Genomic DNA, 19,561 nt, shown 5'->3' with positions numbered 1-19,561 from the left:
ATTCATATCCTTTAGGCCAACAGAGTTCTTCTCAGGAAAGATGGGACTTGAGAATGGAGTATCTTTTTTGTATGTTCTGTAGCTGCTCGATCCGGCCTCTGCCATTTCCATCTTCCTCACTGAGGCAGAGGGAGTCTTCAGAAGAGCACTTTGTGAGTTTTACCTTGCAGGGGCTGTACCACAGGCACAGAAGGCAGTTTGCAGAGTGGAGACATCTGCATGCCCAGGTCTTCTGCCCCACCTCAATCTGGCACTGCAGGTCTGTGCTGAAACTCATTAAAAGCCCAAGAAGCTTTTAGATGTCTCTCCAAAGAGCCTAAAGGCTGTTCAGATATGTAATGGAGATCAAAAGAAAAAGGGAAGAAACACAGCCTTAAAATTAATTTTACTGTGGAGTGATGTAAAAAAGATGGTTCCTGGTTTACCAGTTTTCTATTTCTTAAAAGAATATATTTTAGAGAGGGGATGCCATGAAAGCTTTCTCATATAAAGATGTATCAGTTATTTAGAAAAAGCCTGAATTGTAAATATAGGGAAAATGTGAGCTTGTGGGATGTGGGGTAGACAGCTGATATTAAAATAAGCTGTCTAGTCACTTAATAGTTGAATCTCAATATTACTTTTAAGATTATTTTCTTCAAGGTGGTTATTTAAATAATAATTTCAAATTGGGAAAATGATCTGTAAATGTCATTAAGCACATGTTTGTCTGGTCATTAAGCACAGAAGATTTTGAGTTAAATTCCATGGGATTGGCTTTCCTACTTTCTTTTAAAGCTAAGCGTGCTTACAGAGAGTAATAGTTTCCAGTTCACACTGCAGGAGATACTGGGTGTTTTTCAGAGTAATGTTTGTCTTCAAACAGTGCCTACAGATGGCAATGACTTCATTAACAGGCAAACTATGACTTCGTGGAAAAGGCAGATCTCAAACTGATGTGCCAACGACATCTGCAGAGCAAGTGTGATGCCAAGTACAATTATGGTATAACGTCCTTTTTTACTTTTTAATTGTGTTATCTTTGTAGGCCTTGTAGGCCTGTGGGAACAACAATCCAGCATTCCCTCTAGTGGCCACTAACCAAACAGGGAACCATTTCTGTTTAACTTAACTTTTTTTTTTCTTATTTTTTGTACAGCTATGTTAGCATGCCTGAAAGGCAGCGCTGTCACAGATACCAATTCTGAACCAGGATTTAAGACACGTTCTTATTTCTGGAATGATGCTGACAACAGGATAAGAGAGAAGTGCATTTGTTGGAAAAATCCCAACAGTTGCAAAATATTGTAACTGTCCACCAGGTTCTAAAATATTGTATATTCCTGAATTGTGCATGTACTTGCTTCGTATCACATCATTCATAGTAATTAATCTATTTTGTGACAAAGATGTGGTCTCCGGAGGAGTCTTGCCTCTCTGATCTCCTGGCGTTGCTGGGTAAGTGGGAAAATGTCTTAATAGTAATGTTTAACCAAACCACGTTGTTATGTTGGCAATAAATGCATGGGACTGTCTGGGAAACACTACTGGACTGACAAACCTGCATATATTTAATTTATTTTCTCCTCCCCACCCTAGCTTGTCTTTTGGGCCTAAGCTCCCACCAGTGTCTTTTTCAATGAAAGAGAGGGAGGGACGAGGCCGGAGCGGAGGCCAAGCGCAGCTGCTGACTCACTCCCTGACCTTTAGCCACCTCTCTGCCCTCCGCCGTGCCTCGGGCCCGGCGCGGGCCCGTTCGCACAGGGCCGCTGAGGGCGAGCCGGGGCCGAGCGGGGCCGGGGCGGGCGGGGGGCGCGGGCGGGCAGCGCCGGGCCGGGTACACGTGTCCCGCGCCGCTTGTTTACTATCGCTGGGCCCGCGCGGGGCATCCTGGGGGCTGTCGTCTTATCGCGGGCCCATGGGCAGGCGCGGGCGGCGGTAGCGACTACACCTCCCAGAATGCCCCTCCGCCCGCTGGCGGAGGCATCGGCCAATGGGAGCGCCGCATGAGGGTGATTGATGTGAGGCGCGGTGCAATCCGCTGTGCAGGAGAGTCAAAACATGCCCGCCCTCTGGGAGGAGTCCTGACAGGCAGGCCAGCCAGCCAGTAGAAAGCGGCTGTGAATTGAGCAACGTCGCCGCTAGCCACTCAGCGCCCGAGCAGTGCTCCTAGGGGCGGGACCCACCGCAAGGACGGGGCGGGGGGGACGGCCGAGGGGAGCTCGGGTAATGGCGACGGGTTCGGTAAGTGCTACAAAGTTTCGAGCTGCCGCTTTTGGGGGCTGCGAGGCTCCAGCGAAGGACGGGAGGGGTCTGGGAGATCGCAGAGGAGTGGCAGCGGCCGCAGGCCGAGCCGAGGAGGCCGCTGGGTCCACTCTTTGAAGGCGACGGCAACCTCGGACATTGTTTACTGTGCGCCTTCCCTGACCGGCCCCGCGGAGCCGCCACCGTCCCGCACCGCTGGGTTGAAACTCACGGGGTGTGCCGGGCCTCTCTGGTCCCCTTAAACCACGAAAACGAGCGGAATAGGGGGGTTGTTCCCCCGCCCCCCCCCCGCTTGTTTTCCCTGGGGAGCGGCTGCCCGCCCGGGTCTGTCAGAGCGAGGGCGCTGTCCCCGCTGCAGGAGCAGCGGCTGTGCGGGCCGGGGAGTGTTTGGGGTGTCCGTGGGTGCGGGCGAGCCCCGGGGGGGAGCGGCGGCCGGGGCGCGGGGGGCCCCCCCGGGCCGGTGTTACGCAGTTCGAATGAATGGGGCCGAGCGCGCGTGCGCCGTGCGGCCGCGGGTGTAAACAAGGTCACGTGACGGGCGGGGGGGCTGGGGGTGTCGCTGAGGGGCTCGGCGGGGGCTCCCCGGGGCTGCTCCCGGGGCTCCGCCGGCCCCGAGCCCCCCTGGAACACCGTCCCCATGGGGCCGGGGCGGCGGGGGCAGCGCCGCCCGCCCTGCGTCAGCGAACGGGCCGCCCGGGCTTCGAAAACATGGTGAATCACGCTCTGCCTGGGCTGCGCGCTCTGGCACGGCCCGGGATGTGCAGCGAGGATTCCTGATCAAAGCAGCTGCGCCAGGAAAAGTCCCTGGTGTAGATCCAGTCTTGCCAGTATGTTGTGTTTTGCTTGGAGAAGCTGTTCCCCGAATTAAACTCCGTCCAGCTTATTGCTCAGGCGTAGACCTGGCCTGAAACTTCCTCAGTAGGCTGGGGGAAGAAAGGCGAATAGCAGAAGGAAAAAACCACGGGAGGCACTTCCACCCAGGCATTCCTGCGCAGTGCGGTTTGGGTGGATGCTGCCCAGTTCCTGCTGAACCCCTTCTTAGCCACAGTTTATTTACTTTTCTCCCAGTTTTATTTTTGTCCCTCAGAAACAGACTTGGTTCAATTAATAAAAGCTTTGTTAGTAGTGCCATTTGTTTTAGTATGACAACTTACTGTAAAGCACAAAATAATAATTTCATTTAGCCTCCAAAGACAGCCGCAGTAATTACAGTCCTGTGAAGCATGGTTCTAGACAACATCTGACACAACAAATTTTCAGCATAAACTTGAATTTTAAAAACTCTTTACAAGCTAATTAATGACCATTCCCCTTCATGTTCAAACCATTGAAAGGCTGAGGAGAAGGACGTGATGTCCACAGCAGACTTTAATCAAGCAGAATAAAAAAAAAGTAAAGTTGGGTACTTTGTTTTTCTTTGTGATTTTCTCTAAATTTCTTTGTAATTCATTTGTTAGAGCATTTTTTGGCTTTTGTACACAGATGGCTTTGGTTTAGAGAAATTCTTGTGACTTGGAGGAATAATTCATTTTTCAAACAAGTATCATTCTTGTCAGACTAGCATTTTGTATCTGTACCCTATCTCTGACCTTCAGTGTTGGGATACCAGGACATGTACTTTCAAGTCTTGGCACCTGGCAGGAAGGAAGGAGAAGGTAACATTTTAGAAATAAGTTTGCTTCTTCATTTTGGCAGGAAAATGGGAAACGAAGAGAGGAAAAACTAGAGGGGAAAAAAACCCCCAAAAAACAGGGCAGAAGGAGGGAAAGACGTAGATAAGCCAGAAAAACAAGGAGTGGTTTTTCAGAGTTGATTAGTTAGAGATAATCTTCAAGGTCCTGGCCTGTACTACTGAGGTCTAGTTTTTCTGTTCAGAAATAACTGAGCTATCAGCTCTTGTGGTCTGTAATTTTACTGTCCCTCATGGGTGACAGGGGTATAAATTGTGTGAAAGATGTTTTTGGAGGTGAAAATAATGTCACTGATAGTTTGAGTTGTATATTCTCATTTCTGTGACCTTTCTTCTTTTCCTTAAAACTGGAATAAGCTGATGTAGGTAGCTTTGTAGTAGTGCCATTTGAGTAGAATCAAGCATTTTTTTTATGTTTAACATGCAAGTTTATATAAGTTTTGCATATATTTCAAAGACTAGGAGATCAGAAGGGTAGAAATTTCCCAGTCAAAACCCTCCTGGTCATGATCCTGTACAACCTGCTGTAGGTGAACCTACTTTAGCAGTGGAGGGGGCTGCACTAGATGACCTCCAGAGGTTCCTTCCAAGCCAGTCATTCTATGATATGAAAATATTATACTTTTTCCAGCTATTGTTGGTATTTCTCTAATGTGGCTTACTTAGTGGACATGCATATGGTAGACTTTTCAGGTTTTCCTTCTTACTAGGCTGTGTTTTCTGCTCTTCCTTGAGAGACTCATGAATATTTTTTCAAGGACACTTTGTTGAAGTACAAGGTAATCATGTTATGGTAGCTTTAATTCATCCTCAGCTGAAAAAAAACCCCCAGATAACTAAATTACTAAATATTGGATAACATTGTTTACCAGCTTTTAGAGACAGTGGTTGTGTAGAATAAGCACACAGTCCTCTGCTGAAGGTGATCTAAAATAACAAGCTTGGTATAAACCTTACATTACTAGGATCTGGAGAAATTAAACTGAAGTGAAATCTTCCAGCTGAGGCTTCTATATCTTTCCATTTGCAAGACAGTGAAGGATGTTAAGTGTCCAGTGTGCTTGAGAATCTTCCTGGAGGCCAGAGATGGGAAGGGTAGTGGAGAAGGCTTCTGCAGAGGCACCAGTGCTGAAAGGGCAACTGGGGAGGATGTGGATTTGATGCTAAATGGCAGAGGAGACCAGATCTCACAAGGTTTAGGACAGCATTTTTGCTTTGATCTTTATTTTCCAGGGCTGTTCCCATGTTCCTCAAGTCCCTGGGTGTAGCAGCTTGCCTCTGAGGGAGCAAGACACTTTTTTGTCTGTGCTAGAAATGAAGCAACTGAGGGGTAGCTGGTTCTGTGAGGCCTCACACATGAGGCAGTGGGACCAGATGGGATCTCTCCAGGCCAGTGTCAGTGGTGGGTCATAGAATGTTTGGGGTTTGAAGGGACTTTAAAGGTCATCTAGTTCCAGGCCCCCTGCCATGGGTGGGGACATATGGTGAGGTTGGTCTCCAAAAAGCAGTGGATTTGGTGGCAGGATGGCTCCCAGTAACTGGAAGAAAGAAAATGTCACATCAGACTTCAAGGAGGAGGATGTGGGGAAACTACAGGCTGGTCAGCCTTAGCTTTCATGTGTTTTATGGGACAAATTCTCTTGACAGCCATGTCCACCCTTTTTGTAAGGCAAGAAATCGTCTAGGAATAGCCAGGAGAGATGAGCCCAAATCAGATCTTGTCTGACCCATCTGATTGCCTTTTGACTGGCTTAAGGTACCAAGTGAATGTTGTTTATCTTGGCATGAGTGGTGGTTGAGGAGGCAACTCCAGACTCTGGAAGGCAGTGGGCACAGGCACGGGAAGTTCAAACCTGCACAAAGAACAGCTTCACAGCAAGAGTGGGTACTGGAACAGGGGCAGGGCCAGGGAGTCTCCATGCCTCGAGATACTAGAAACTGAAGTGGCCAGGGCCCCAGGCAGCCTCTTGACTTCAGAGTTAGCTCTGTTTTCTGTAAAGATAGTACAAGATCATGTCTAGACACTCCTAAAATATGCTGTGATACTCAACAGACAAATGAGGATTTGGGGCTCTGGTAATGAAGGAGTATATCAGATGCAACTTACAATATGTTTACATGTATAGAAATTTCTAACCTCTGTCTTTCTAAAGTCAGATACTCTGGAGCATCCTAACATGGTGTGGGAAGTGAAGACAAATCAAATGCCTAATGCAGTTCAGAAACTCCTTCTGGTAGTGGACAAGAGAACTTCAGGGATGAATGAGTCACTGGAGTTGCTGAAGTGTAATGAAAACCTACCCTCTTCTCCTGGATATGCATCCTGTGATGACCACATGGAACTTGGTAAATCACATGATTTTTTCAGAGGAAACTGAATTCTGAAGTTTGTTTTAGATTTCCTATACTGAAATTATTGGAAGCTGACTGAATGAAATTGCTGATTTTTAACTTAAGTAGGGCAGGGAATTGTGACATCTGAAGGTCTTACTTTGCAGTCACTTTTCCCTTTAACCCATTGCCAGTTCTGACACACTGGCCTGTTGACTCAAGTGTGTTCTTGAACTCAGAGCCACAAATTTGTGCTTCTGATCCCCAGAGGAGCAGGGTTTTTTTGGCACAAGAAAAACAAACAGAAAGCTCAAGAGCTCCTCCTAAAGGGAAATCATGTTGTTTTAGATGTGCTGCAAATAAAGTTTCTGGGATAGAAGAACATTACTTCAGTTCTTACGTATTGGAGAAAAACAGCATGTACCTTAGAAAGTATCAATATAATCAGTGAAATATTATCATGTTTAATTGAAGTTATGCAGTGATTAAGAATAATGTTACTAATTACATGGCAGCACATAGCACAGACTTTTCTTAATAAGCTGGGGTCTATTCTGTTACTCTGGATGGGACAAGAGAAGTGTATATTAGTGATAGGAATTCATCCTAGCAGACCCAGTTTTCATGATTTATTTAATCTGAGTTATTTAATTCTGCTTCCCTGGTGGAAACCTTTTACCTTGAATATGGCCTGATGTTGAATTTTTTTAGTTCATACCTTCAAGGACAGATTAATTTAGTTGTCTTTTGGGGAATGTTTTAGTATTTTAGTGAAGCATGTTGTTTTTGAATAATGCTGCAGTATAGTTCTGTGTAAATTGGTGGATCTAGTAAAAGCTTTAAAATCAGAACTACATTTTTATCTAGTTACCTGATTTTTTCCTAAATTTCTTGTGTGAATATATAATTGACTAGAGATGTTACTATTTCTGCTGCCATTTTTATAAATATGAGAAAATAAAATTACTTTATTGTGGGATTTTTTTCACCAAATTTGCACGATTTCGTGTCAAATTGAGTAGACACCAAGGAATTGAGTATAATTATGGTAATTTGTGCATTTGTTTGTAGATGATCTTCCTGAATTACAGGCTGTGCAGACAGATTCTACCCCACCTGCACTTTTTCAGCTTGGTGCTGATGTTTCACATCAGGAATGTTCAAGGTCTTCATGGAGCCAACATACCTCAAGCAGCAATCCAGAAAATGCTTATTCTTGTGAGAATGGGGTGAACTGGTTGACAGAATTAGCAAATATAGCCACAAGTCCTCAGAGTCCATTGATGCAGTGTGCTTTTTATAACAGGTACTGACACTCTTTTCAGTTTCGAACTACAGAGATTTATAGTCCTGTCTCCAGAATATTTCTTTCACTCTTTACCCCCTCTGATTTTGAACTGGAGGTTTATTTTTTGGTCTTTTTATTTGTTCTGTGAAAGCATGCACAGAACTCATCTCAAAGTCTGGTGCAAAGGCTGCTTAGTTTCCAGCCGTGAATGACATAGGGTGATATAAAGACATTGCCTACCCACAGCAGGCTCAGAAATTATGGACATTTATTTATGTGAAGCAGCAGGTAAAGACTAAGAGGAATTTCTTACATTAAATTCTCAAAGTTTTCTAGTACACAGACTTCAAAATATTTTTTTTTAAACAGCTAGTTGGAAATCTAATGCAATGTGTATTTTAGTGATAACTGTCTCAGGTTTGTGATCTATAAATTCTGTAAGGTTGTGAGCAACAAGTGTGGGATCTTGGAAATTTCTGGGCTTCACTTTTTATTCTACAGCTTTTCTTAGGTTTATAATCAGAAAACTCAATGCAATATTGATAATAGTGATGCAGTTGAAATTGAATCATTTGGACAGAGCAGATGTCTTTATAGTCTCTTAAGAGCAGGGTGTTTGCTTCAAGATACTTGTAAAAACATCAGCACTGTGCTAAGGAGATGCCCCTGTGGAAGTGATGCTGTCACTTGGGTGCTGTATAGAACCTGTGCAGGAGCTGTGCTGAGCGTTCTCTCTGCCTGAGCTTGTGCCCTCTAATCATCCCGCTGGAATACTGCTGTGTGGGAGGCTTGTTTGGTGTTCAGCTCATGCAAATGGAAATATTTGCAATAAAAGCATTTTAGAGTAACGGCAGCAAAGTCTCATGTTGTCTTAATCGGAGATATTTTAAAATACATGTTTCTGTTGCAGATCATCTCCTGTTCGCATAATAGCAACAAGCAAAAGTTTACATTCCTATGCACGTCCTCCACCAGGATCTTCAAACAATGATCCTAACTTCTCCAAGAATGATGTGGATGAAACACCAGTCAGACATGAAAGGGTGAGTTGTTCTGAAATATTTTGAGAGAAACATGTATGAGTAATGGGTTAAGTTTTTTGACAAAGGAAACTAATTTTTTTTAAAAAATCTGTTAATACTATTGCTATTTAAGCTAGATTTTCTGTTACTTTTCTTTTTACCACACAGGGTAGGCTTGTAGTGCTATTTCACTTTTTTTGTGACAAGATCACTTTCTAAGAAAGCTCTGCTTCTGTTGTGATTACTTCTATAAAGCAAACTGTAAAAAACTGTTATCTTGTTTTGATGCCTCAGAAACAAATATGGCTCTCTCTCCTCTGAGATGCACAAAACCTGTCAGTCCTGTGTCTCCTTTTCCCATATAATAATTTGCATCTGAAATTTGTCTGTTAACAACAGTGATTCTTCTCCAGTGATTTATCTACAACTGCCTTGAGCCTACAGCTTTCCAGTAATTGGACCAGAGAGTAATTTAAATGATTCTGTAGATGACCAAGGAATGATGAGGTGTAAAATGCTTACACATGAGCATAAAATAATCCTTAGCGACAAAATGAATTTCAGAGAATGACAACCAAAAATGTCAGGATGTATCTGAGAAAAGGAGATGAAAACAATCCATTCACATTTACTGCATTTCTTTAATCTTTGTCTTCATGTTACATTCCTATTAGTATTTAAGGCAAACTGATGCCACAAGTGCAAATTAGAGACTGTCCTGAGACATAAGACTGGCCCTAAAATACTCTGCAGTAAAATACCAACACCATTTTGCTTTTTTTTTTTAAAGGTGAATAGTGAATCAGAATCTGGCATTTTCTGCATGTCATCACTTTCAGATGATGATGATTTAGGATGGTGCCATTCCTGGCCCTCAACTGTCTGGCATTGTTTTCTAAAAGGTAAAATAACATGTGTCATCAAATAAGTATTTGTTTTATCTTGTTGGTTTTTTTTTCTCTTGTAACACAGACTTTTTTACCTAACACTAACGTTATTTTTTCCTTGAAAAAATTTGTTAGGCTCTCGTTTGTGCTTTCATAAAGGACGCAATAAAGAGTGGCAGGATGTTGAAGAGTTTGCAAGATCTGAAAGCTGTGGAAAAGAGGAAAATCTCCCAGTCAGTCCTTACAAGGTAGCCCTTAGTTTAATAAATTCACTGCAATACCTGTAGCAAATACTTATTTTCTCATGTTACCCCTGTGCTTTTAATTACTCTCTCAGGAAAATAGGTTGATATTATGTTGTTTAGAGCCGATCCCTGTGCTGCTTGTGTATCTCACAGAAAAACACTGGAACTGAATTAAATTTTGCATGTTTTGAATGTTATGTCATCTTCATTAATTTCTAGTGAGATAGAAATGCAAATTAGAACATTATTTTTTAATAGAATGTATGATGATGAGTACACACCAAAAGTATACACAGGTATATGCTTTTCTTGGGGGAAATTTTTTGAACTGTATGTGTGTTAACAGGACTATGGTTCCAATGGTTTGAAGTTGATTTCTCATGAAGAAAGCATTTCCTGTGGTGAGTCAGTGCTGAAGCTGACTTTTGATCCTGGCACAGTGGAGGATGGCTTGCTTACCGTCGAATGCAGACTCGATCATCCATTTTATGTTAAAAATAAAGGTATGAAATACCTCAAGTACACTTGATTGCATATTAAAATATTCTTAGAAGGTGATTGCAGATTTTGTTGTCATCCCATACTGTTCAAGAAAGGGATAAAAGTTGTAGCATAGATACAGTTTACTGTCTTTGTAAAGAAATCTGGAACATGAACAAACAAAAAAACCTGTAAAGCCATAAAGCTTCAGGAAGACAATGTATCTCTTAAGGCAAGAGTTCACTGAGTATATCAATGGAGCTCAGGAAAGCAGAAGAACCGGGGTGGGGGGGACAGGAAACCTGCAAATAAGGGAGACTTTTCTCACTTGCTAAAAATGGAACTTCTGATGGTAAAAGTCTCCAGGTTTTGATTTCTTTTTTGCTAGAATGAGATTTTATTTGAGATAAAAATAACATGTTTGCAGTAAGAATTCCCTAAGTAAGAGTTTCTGATTTTTCTTTTGGGTGAAAGAAACTACGTCAGAACATTTTTATAAAATTATGTAATGTCAAGATATAGGATTGCTCCAATGAAGAACTGGAGAGATTGTCTGGCCGTTTGTCTAATTTAACTCTTTACCACTTCAGGTTGGTCATCTTTTTATCCAAGCTTGACTGTGGTACAGCATGGCATTCCATGCTGTGAAATGCATCTTGGAGATCTGTGTCTACCTCCTGGACACCCTGATGCCATTAACTTTGATGATTCAGGTGTTTTTGATACATTTAAAAGGTAATTTTTGGATAAAGTGGCCTCAGTGGTTCTTGTATTTAATGAGAAGGCACCTTAAGTTTGGAAGAATCTGAAGCATTACACAGAGAAAAGAGAGAATAGTTTTGGTAATATGAGATAAATGATAGGGAAAAATGAATATTCAGTACTAGGAAAGCCGTGTACTTATGTGCTCTGCTAAACTGCAAAGTAGTGCCTTGAAATGAAACAACTTTTTAGCCTCTTTTTATGATCATTTAAGGCAGATTAGACAAAGCAGTAAATATATATATATTGTCTTTATAAATTCTCCAAGTAAATTGGAATATGTTTGAAAAACCTAGTACAATTTTCTGACGATAGTATATCTGCCAGCTGCTATCTCATACTTCATATGCATCAATATGTCTGCATTATCTGAGTAGTTTCATAGTGGTAAATGCATGTGCAATGGCTTTAGAATACAGTATGTTCATAATTAGGTCTTATTATTTTTGTGTACTCTGTTTTTTGGAATTCTTTTATATTAGATCAAACTTACCTAACTTCAGAGTTTGATTCACTTGAGGGTTTCCCTAAGCTAGAACTTCAACCAGATAACCTTCAGAAGTCCTGTTCAACATAAATTACTCTTAAGAGTCTAAGGAAATAGCAAAGATGTTTCCAGACTATTTTGAGATTTTAAGGTTTAGTAAAATCCATGTTTTCCTATAATGTTAGTGTCTTTTTAGCATCTTGTTTTAAATCCAGTTGCACTTTGTTTTTTTACAACAGAAAAAAGGGAACTTAAGCTGCTCTTTGCAGTTCAAGCCCTGGGAGCTCTTGCATGATTTCAGTCTGGCATAGAGCGAGTTCTGACTGCTTGGCTTCACTTATTTGCTGTCTGGGGGTTTTTCTTAACTCCTGTTCTGAACTGCATATGTAGAGAGCTGTTAGAATCATGGTAGGAGCTACATCTCACTGAAAAACCTGGATTTCTGCCTCCTTACTAATTTGCAGCCCAGCTGAATACAAATTCCTTGTCTTTCTGGGCAGAAGGGAGTTCCTGAGAAAGGAGCATGCAGCAGCTGCAGCTGTGATAACAGGACAGAAGAATTAAAAACAAAATTCTGTGTTATGGGAAGGAGATTAGGAATAGGAAGGGTGCTGATCTGTTGTAGAACAGAAGGTCCTTTCTCCTTATCTCATGATAGCCTGCAAGTTGGTCAGCATTATCCCTTCTCTGCTGCTTTGTACTTTCCTGAGGGATGGTGGAGGCCACTTGTTGTGCTCCACTCTCCTGCGTGGTTCTGTCCCACGGGAGGAGCTGCCCGCTGCAGATGCCACATGCAGTATTTCCTTGCTAGTAGTTCTACTTGGTGTTCGCCAAAAAGCTCTTCAAACCCCTTATTTAGGCCATAAATCATGCAACTATAGCCACACTGAGCAGTAGGTAAGAGGAGCCTTAGCATATATATGTTCTGTGTTTATCTTGTGGAACTTAGTGGTTTAGATTTATGATTGACTTGCCCCTTTCCAAGAGTGTTTTTCCTAACTGGAGATGGTAAAAGATAGTCTGTGGAGTTAAACTACTTCTTTAGTGATTAGAGGTTGATTGCAGTTTTTGGTCAGCTAAAAATTGCAAGAGTTTGTCGTATTTGGAGCTCTGAATTTTATGAAACGAGTCACCCTAAGCTGTTCAAATACCTTGAGGAGGAATGTCATGCTTTTGTCACTAGAGGGCAGGCGTTTGTCAGCACAGCGTCAAAGAGTGCGACGTCACGGGGCTCTGAGCAGGGTTTTAACCTCACTGGAAGGTAAAATAGTATGTATTCAACTGCCTAGAGAAGTTATTTGTACAGTAGTGAATATAATGTAATTTATTTTAATATAGTGGTTTCATATTTGGCGTTAGTATATATTTGCAAGTGAACTCATTGCATTTCTTCCCCTTCTGTACTTGTCATTCACTGATCAGGTTTGATTTATGGTAAGGACAGAAGCAGAAAAAAAGGGTATTTAAAAAGAGAATGAAGTTTGAAGACATTGTATAGTTAACTGATACACAGCTGAGGAAAGTTCACAGCAGAACATGTAAAGTTGCAGTCTTCATCACATGGAAGAAAATACTGACCTGCTAAAGTCTTGTAGTTTTTTGGTTTTCACACCGACGTTCACATCAAGCACAAATCATTATGCCACACAAAAGAGGGGGAAATGCTAGAAATGTAGTAAAATTGAAGAGTGAGCAATATTTAGAGATTTTACACGTGGCTTTATGATCTGTCTTTTCCCATAGTTATGATTTTACCCCGATGGACTCCTCGGCCGTGTATGTGCTCAGCAGCATGGCTCGCCAGCGCCGCGCTTCGCTGTCCTGTGGGGGAGCAAACAATCAAGATGCTGAGAGATCAGAATGCAGTAGTAAAAACTGTGCCTCTGCTGCATCGTCACATCTTCCCTCCAATCCTTTGTACAGCAAAGCTGGCAAAAGCCACAGCTCAGGGACTGCAAGTACTGTGAGTGCCACTTCTCCAAACAAGTGCAAAAGACCAATGAATGCCTTCATGCTTTTTGCCAAAAAATACAGAGTTGAATACACTCAGATGTATCCAGGGAAAGACAACAGGTAATGATACAAACTGCAGTTTTGCTATTACTGGTTAGTTAGGAGAATATGTGTGTCCCAGATTTTTAGATTGAAATAGCCTAAATTTGGCATTTGAAATAAAATGTGTGTATTATTTTAAGAATAAGTTTTGAAAGATGTTCATGTAAAGGGTGGTTTATGGGTGGATTGTGAATATTTGCAGCACTAAGTGAACTCAATACAAACCATTTTTGGCAAACTTACCTTATGAGAAAACATTGGGTTAAAGCAACTGATACATGTATATGTGTGCACTGGCAGAGGCACAAATACAGAACTGTCAATGCTTACAGTGATGAGGTGCTCTGCTCATGTGCTGTAATGGAAAAAAAGGGACTTTCTGGTTCTTCTGATTAAGTCTTGACATATTATTGCAAATTGGTCGTGAAGTTACAAGCATTTATTTCCAGTCTGTACATCCTGTTGAAGAGTGGAGTACTGATAAGTTAGGATATCTCAAAGATCATAATCCAGAGAGCACACTGCCAAATTTTGCTTGCCCTGAAGGCATTCAACAATCTGTTAAAACTTGCAGGAAGAGTTTTCTGCATGAGGAATGCAGAATTCCATGACTGTGTTTGGGAGATGGTTCTTTGTTAGTTTGTTCTTTATCTCTAGCATGTTTACTTCTAAACATTTTTTAATTAAGATTTCCATTATACATGTTTTAAGGAATATTTGGTGCTAATTGTGCATATGTAAATAGAAACCAAAACACAGTAGCTGAATGCTGAACATGGACTGATCTTACAATCAGATTATTTACTGTACCTAATTTTATAAAAACTGTTACTGTAAAAATTGCGCCGTGACATAAGAATTCTAGAACTAAATCTGGTAGAAATTAAAGTTGGCAGGGCTTTGAAAGGGGTTTTACTATTTTATAATGTTCTAATAAGGAGGCTGTAACTGGTGCTGAAATATAAAATCCTGCCAGATGAATCCCAGCCAGTCTTGTGTGTCCTGACAATGATGTTGTGTAATGTTTATAGTAAGTTCAGTGAAGCAGATCTGCTGCCTTCACACTCATTGCAACTATCAATGAGAAATGGAGCAGAATGCCAGCCAGGAAAGTTTATGATGGTTATATATTTAATTGAAAATGCTGATTTCAGATGGATGCAGTGAACTGGAGCTGTGGCTGCATGGATGTGAAAATGAATATTTCAGTGAGCAAGCAGGACAGTGAGCAGGTTTACCTCGAAAAAAAGAATTGACAAAGTTACAAGTGCATTTCAAAACGTGCTGCTCACTGTCCTGCTTGGAAGGCAGTGCATATGGGTGCAGTTCCATGGCATCCATAAAACACAGGATGGCAGAAATAGCATTAGTGATAATTGATACAGGCATTCAGCTACTGTCACCCAAGTGTTGCTGAGGCATTAATTAATTTAGCTGCTGGGAGGCAATTCTCATGTTTTTTAAATGTAAGTTTGTGTCACTTTCAGATACTGTGTAGATCTTACAACATAATAGCCACTTCTGTACAGTGGAGTTCTTACGTTTGCTGCTGTTATTTCCTAAAGGGAGTAAGAAAGTACAGAACTCGAAGTATTCTGAGTTAAACAGTCTATTCTGAAACAAAGCAAGGCATGTCAGCAGGACAGTGAGCTTGTAAACATTCAAAGCACAAGTCAAAAGTCACACAATACTTAATGGACTGCAAGATCATGTTTGAAAAACTGGTGTTAGAGCCAGACTTGTTTATTTTCTAGATACTCTTCACTTTAACTGTAGTTTAACTTGGTTGTGTATTCAGAAATTCTTTGAGTAGTGGACCTTCTAGAGATGAGACAATCATATTTTTGTTTAAAAGATTTTGTGGTGCATTTTTATTTGGGAAGGCGATGGCTTTTACAGCAGACCTGCTCTCTCTGGGTCACCGTGTTCTTTCCTGAGGGTGTGACTGATCTAGTACAACTGGTGACCCAGAGCAGACAGGTTTCTGGTGATATGCCTCTGGATACTGTCAAAAGATGAAAAATCTGCTCATTAAACTGGGTATGTTTGCTTCTGATGACAGACCAAAGATACTGGCTCTCAGTTTGGATAGCAGAAATTGCATTGCCAAAGAGACAGGCTGTGAGAGGGGTTTGATGGCAACAGGGTGTGGTGTCCCCTGGAGGAGTTTGCTCTCAGGAGTCACCAGAGCAGTGGCAGTGCAGGCTCCAGGGCTGTCTGGGCACTGTGGGGTGCGGTCCCTGAGGGCTCTGCAGCTCACAGAAACCTGAACAGCCCCACACGGCCCTGCAGGAGCCACGTCCATTTCTCTGCTGTGGTGCAGGACAGCCTTCAGAACCACTGGGTTATGGAAATAATTGATGACACTAATTGTCTTGATTCAGTTTGAATATCTTTGCTGCCAGCAAGGAACTTTACTAACAGGACAAAGAAAAGGACTTAGTTGTGTCCACCTTTTTCTTAGAGCCAGTCACAGAACTCTCATTGCTGTAATCTGAAGCCAAAGTGTACAAACCACTTGGTAGCTTTAATAGTCATTGATAAAAGAGCTGTTGTTTAGAGATTTTCATTCAGCTAAACGACAGAGTTAAAGCTTTAATGGGATATTGATCCAACATTTGGGAGTGGGGTTAAGCAATATGGCAGGATAGTACAGGCAAATGTTGTCAAAAGACCTAGGGTTTATAAGGAAAGGAATTAATTCAACTTCTGGAAATGGAGATAGATGTGTTAGAACAAATGGTTCCATTTGCACAGGAATGGGAACTTACCAGTATGTTCCACCCAGGACAGATTAAAGGTGGAGGAAGCTACAGATATTGATTAAATAGACATGGGGACTTGCAGTTAATCAAATATTTGGCTGAGGTCATATTCAGTTCATTGCTCTAATTATTAGAGAACATATTTTCAGCAAATCTGTCATATGATTTTCTAGTATGAAAGTAGAGCAAAACAAATGTGAGTTACCATTTGGTGGTGGTTTTTGTAACATCTCTATTTTGCTGGTTTATGCCAGCTGCTGTATGTACACCCTTTGAAATGTTAAAATGTGCATTGACCCATGCTCAACTAACACAGAAGTCTCAGCTGTTTAACTCTTAAAAGAACTATGAGAAGATAATCACAAATGTGATTATTAAAAATTTTAAGATACAGATGATTTCTTCCTTGTGTGTTAATTCCACATTTAACTCACATCTTTTTTAAGGTGCTCAGATAAGAAACAAAAATCCTGGTATTTCTTAGCACTGTCCTGACTGTAAACATTTATCTTGCAGAGCCATAAGTGTGATACTTGGCGACAGGTGGAAGAAAATGAAAAACGAGGAGAGAAGGATGTACACACTAGAAGCCAAGGCCTTGGCAGAGGAGCAGAAGCGTTTAAATCCTGACTGTTGGAAAAGAAAACGAACAAATTCTGTATGTTTGTGCAGCAGTCTTTTTCATTATGCTGTTACATGTGTTCAGATGGGTGGCTGCAGTGTGGTTTGTTCAGAATAAGCTGCTTTCTTAGCCGAAACCTTCCTTTACTCCCTGTGTTGTGTAACCTGCTTTTGGCAGTTTGGCAGGAGACAGATCAGGAGAGGGTCTGTCTGAATATTTTATCAGAGTTCTGTGGATTCTGTTTTACTGAAAGTTAGTGTGCTTGTGAAATGCAAAGGAAGGGCACATGGTCTTTCGCTTTGAAGTGAGTTTCTAAGGTTGTACCTAAACATTTTTATCTTCTGTAAAAGCTTTTTCTTTACCTTTTTCTAGTTTTCTTACTGATAATTTCTATCAGCATATATTGAAGGGGCAAAATAATTTTTCCCTGTGAGTCCCTATCATTTATTACTCTGTTCAGTTGTAAAATAAATACAGTAGATAACACTACTTGTGTAGGAAAAGAAATTGTTTTTCACTTTGTAGAAAGCCATCAATCTAAGAGTCTGCAGCAATGCATTAGTAGGTGGTGAATGTATGAAGAAAGAGAAAGGCTTTAAAGCTGAAATATCATGTAAAGCAAACATCAGAAAAAGGAGTTTCTACTTGTTCAACTAGAAGAGTGGAAGGAAAGATCCACTGAGGTGCACAGAGTGCTTGCCAAGTTCTTCCATTTTATGGCTGGGCAGGAGTTGGAAGGGTGATGTGGACTTCATCTACATGGTTGGTGAAATCATCCATCCATGTGGTGTAAGGTTTCATCCTCAAGTTACCCCCTTTCCTTTGATGTGTAAATGAGGCTTCTTTTCTCAAGAGCATATGCAAGTGTTGCCTTAAGACTGAATAAGAAATGCTCCAACACTGAGTTGCTTCTTTCTGATGCACACACTTTGTGCAGTTTCCAGTTTCGTGTTGCAGAAGGTTCCACCAAATCCCAGCTGCTAGGAACAAGCTGTTTTTCTGTTCACTGCATTCTATTTTAATCAACAGTGACAGCTTCTGTTATATTTCCTTGTGGGTTTAGTTAAAATAATATTATTTATTTATTCTGCTCTTACACTACTGCAGTTTTGAGCTTTGGATGGTGAGATCACAGGCTCACCTGTGTTTGTGTGTAGCTGAGTAGTGACGGGTTTGCCTCAGTAAGGCTTCCTTGCCCTGCCTTGTAGTAGATTTCCCTTGTCCCTGCAGTCTTCAGGCCAAGAGAACAGGATCTGTAGAACCTGTCACCTCAGAGTTACAGCAGGAAACACCCTTTATAATTGTTCCAGTTCAGTGAACCGAACTGTTAGCAGTCTGGTAACCTTACCCAGTAGTGACAGTGGGCTCCAGGCTGTAACAGAGAAGTCATGATGGTCTTTTGATGATCAGGGAATAAAACTGTCTGGTTTGGCCTTTTTGTTTTCTTCTGAATAACTGACCAATGATTGGAAATACTTGTGGCTTTGAAAACAAGTGTTGTGCCCTTTGCTAACCTGGTTTTTTCTTCTCTTTTCTCAGGGCTCACAACAGCATTAAGCCAGAATTTTCCTGTTAACTCTGTATTTACAAAATGGCTGTTGCTTGATGGCGAGATGATGCAAGATCAAGGTCTTACTATTTGTTGTGACTATGTGTGACCACAAAATACTGGCACCATCATGGAAATGATCTGAGTGCAGATTTGCTTTTTACAATAGAACATTAAGTAAGCTAAAAACTATCAGCATTTTAAACCAAATTGCCTTATTTTTCTTCCAAACTTCATTATGTATCAGGTAATATAGGCTTGAAAATGGATATCCTGTGGTGCTAAAGTACTTTAGAAAGAGGTGAAGGAGATATGTATAAATGTTTATTTTTAAAAGAAAATGTACAAAAAGGGGAATTTTAAAATATGTAACAGCTGTTTATATACATTGATTCTTATTGCTAATTAATATGTATTGCACAACTGTATTATTAATTGCAATTCTGGGGCCTGGGATTTTTTGAAATGGCAAAGTGTATTATCAGCTTCCAGCTTCCCAGCCTGCCCTGCTGCCAGCAAGTTACCAGAACGTGTGGGAATGGAGGGTGTGGTGTGATGTAGCAAGGGAGCTGCTGCTTGGGATGCCACTTAGAAAACTTGTATCCACAAGGAGGATATTTCTGCATCAGCTGGCACTAGTGAGAGCTGTCATTCTGTGGTGGAAACAATGGCCCGGGACAGGATGAAACGAATAAATAGCGTTATCTCAAGAAAAGTGGTGCTGTTGATATCATCACCATCATAGTTATAACTCTGTGTTTTGTCTTTGCCACATATTCTACAATATTATATTTTGCCATAAGACATCTTTATGGTGGGGGCAAACTTTGCACTTAACTATATGTGCAACACTTGCACTTTACTTTTTTTTCTCCTCCAACTGTCTAAAATTAGAGCAGCTGCGTTAGGATTACAATTGCTTCTGCTGTGAACATTTACAATCATGGCTTTTCCTGTACTAAACAGCTGTGCATTGTTTTTTTTAAGAATCACAACTGTAAATTTCAGTTTATGACACGTCTACATGATGTTGCCCCTAAGATTTTTGCACACTATATTCTTGTATATTATTTCAAATAAATTCATTAAAATTTGGTGTTGTGTATTTTATAAAATGAAGATTAATCACAAAGT

General features: G+C 41.2%; 1 protein-coding gene across 2 annotated transcripts; it reads left to right on the top strand.

Annotated features, from left to right (window-relative positions):
* Window positions 1-2,071: 2,071 nt before the first annotated feature.
* HBP1 (HMG-box transcription factor 1) lies at window positions 2,072-19,521 on the top strand. Of its 2 annotated transcripts, none has more exons than XM_063396872.1 (11): window positions 2,072-2,223; window positions 6,088-6,280; window positions 7,337-7,571; window positions 8,464-8,596; window positions 9,366-9,477; window positions 9,598-9,710; window positions 10,054-10,210; window positions 10,778-10,922; window positions 13,180-13,509; window positions 16,773-16,914; window positions 18,418-19,521. In XM_063396872.1, the coding sequence occupies exons 1-11, from the start codon at window positions 2,209-2,211 to the stop codon at window positions 18,433-18,435; spliced, it is 1,593 nt and encodes a 530-aa protein (XP_063252942.1). In that variant the 5' UTR covers window positions 2,072-2,208; the 3' UTR covers window positions 18,436-19,521. The 2 variants fall into 2 exon arrangements, with proteins under 2 accessions (XP_063252942.1, XP_063252943.1); XM_063396873.1 differs by having other exon boundaries at window positions 2,097-2,223; window positions 6,092-6,280.
* Window positions 19,522-19,561: the final 40 nt, after the last annotated feature.

This window comes from Prinia subflava, chromosome 4 (genome assembly GCF_021018805.1).
Source record: "Prinia subflava isolate CZ2003 ecotype Zambia chromosome 4, Cam_Psub_1.2, whole genome shotgun sequence".
Taxonomy (NCBI): Eukaryota; Metazoa; Chordata; class Aves; order Passeriformes; family Cisticolidae; genus Prinia; species Prinia subflava.
Note: the sequence above shows the minus strand (reverse complement) of the source record. Positions and strands in the feature narration are given on the sequence as shown.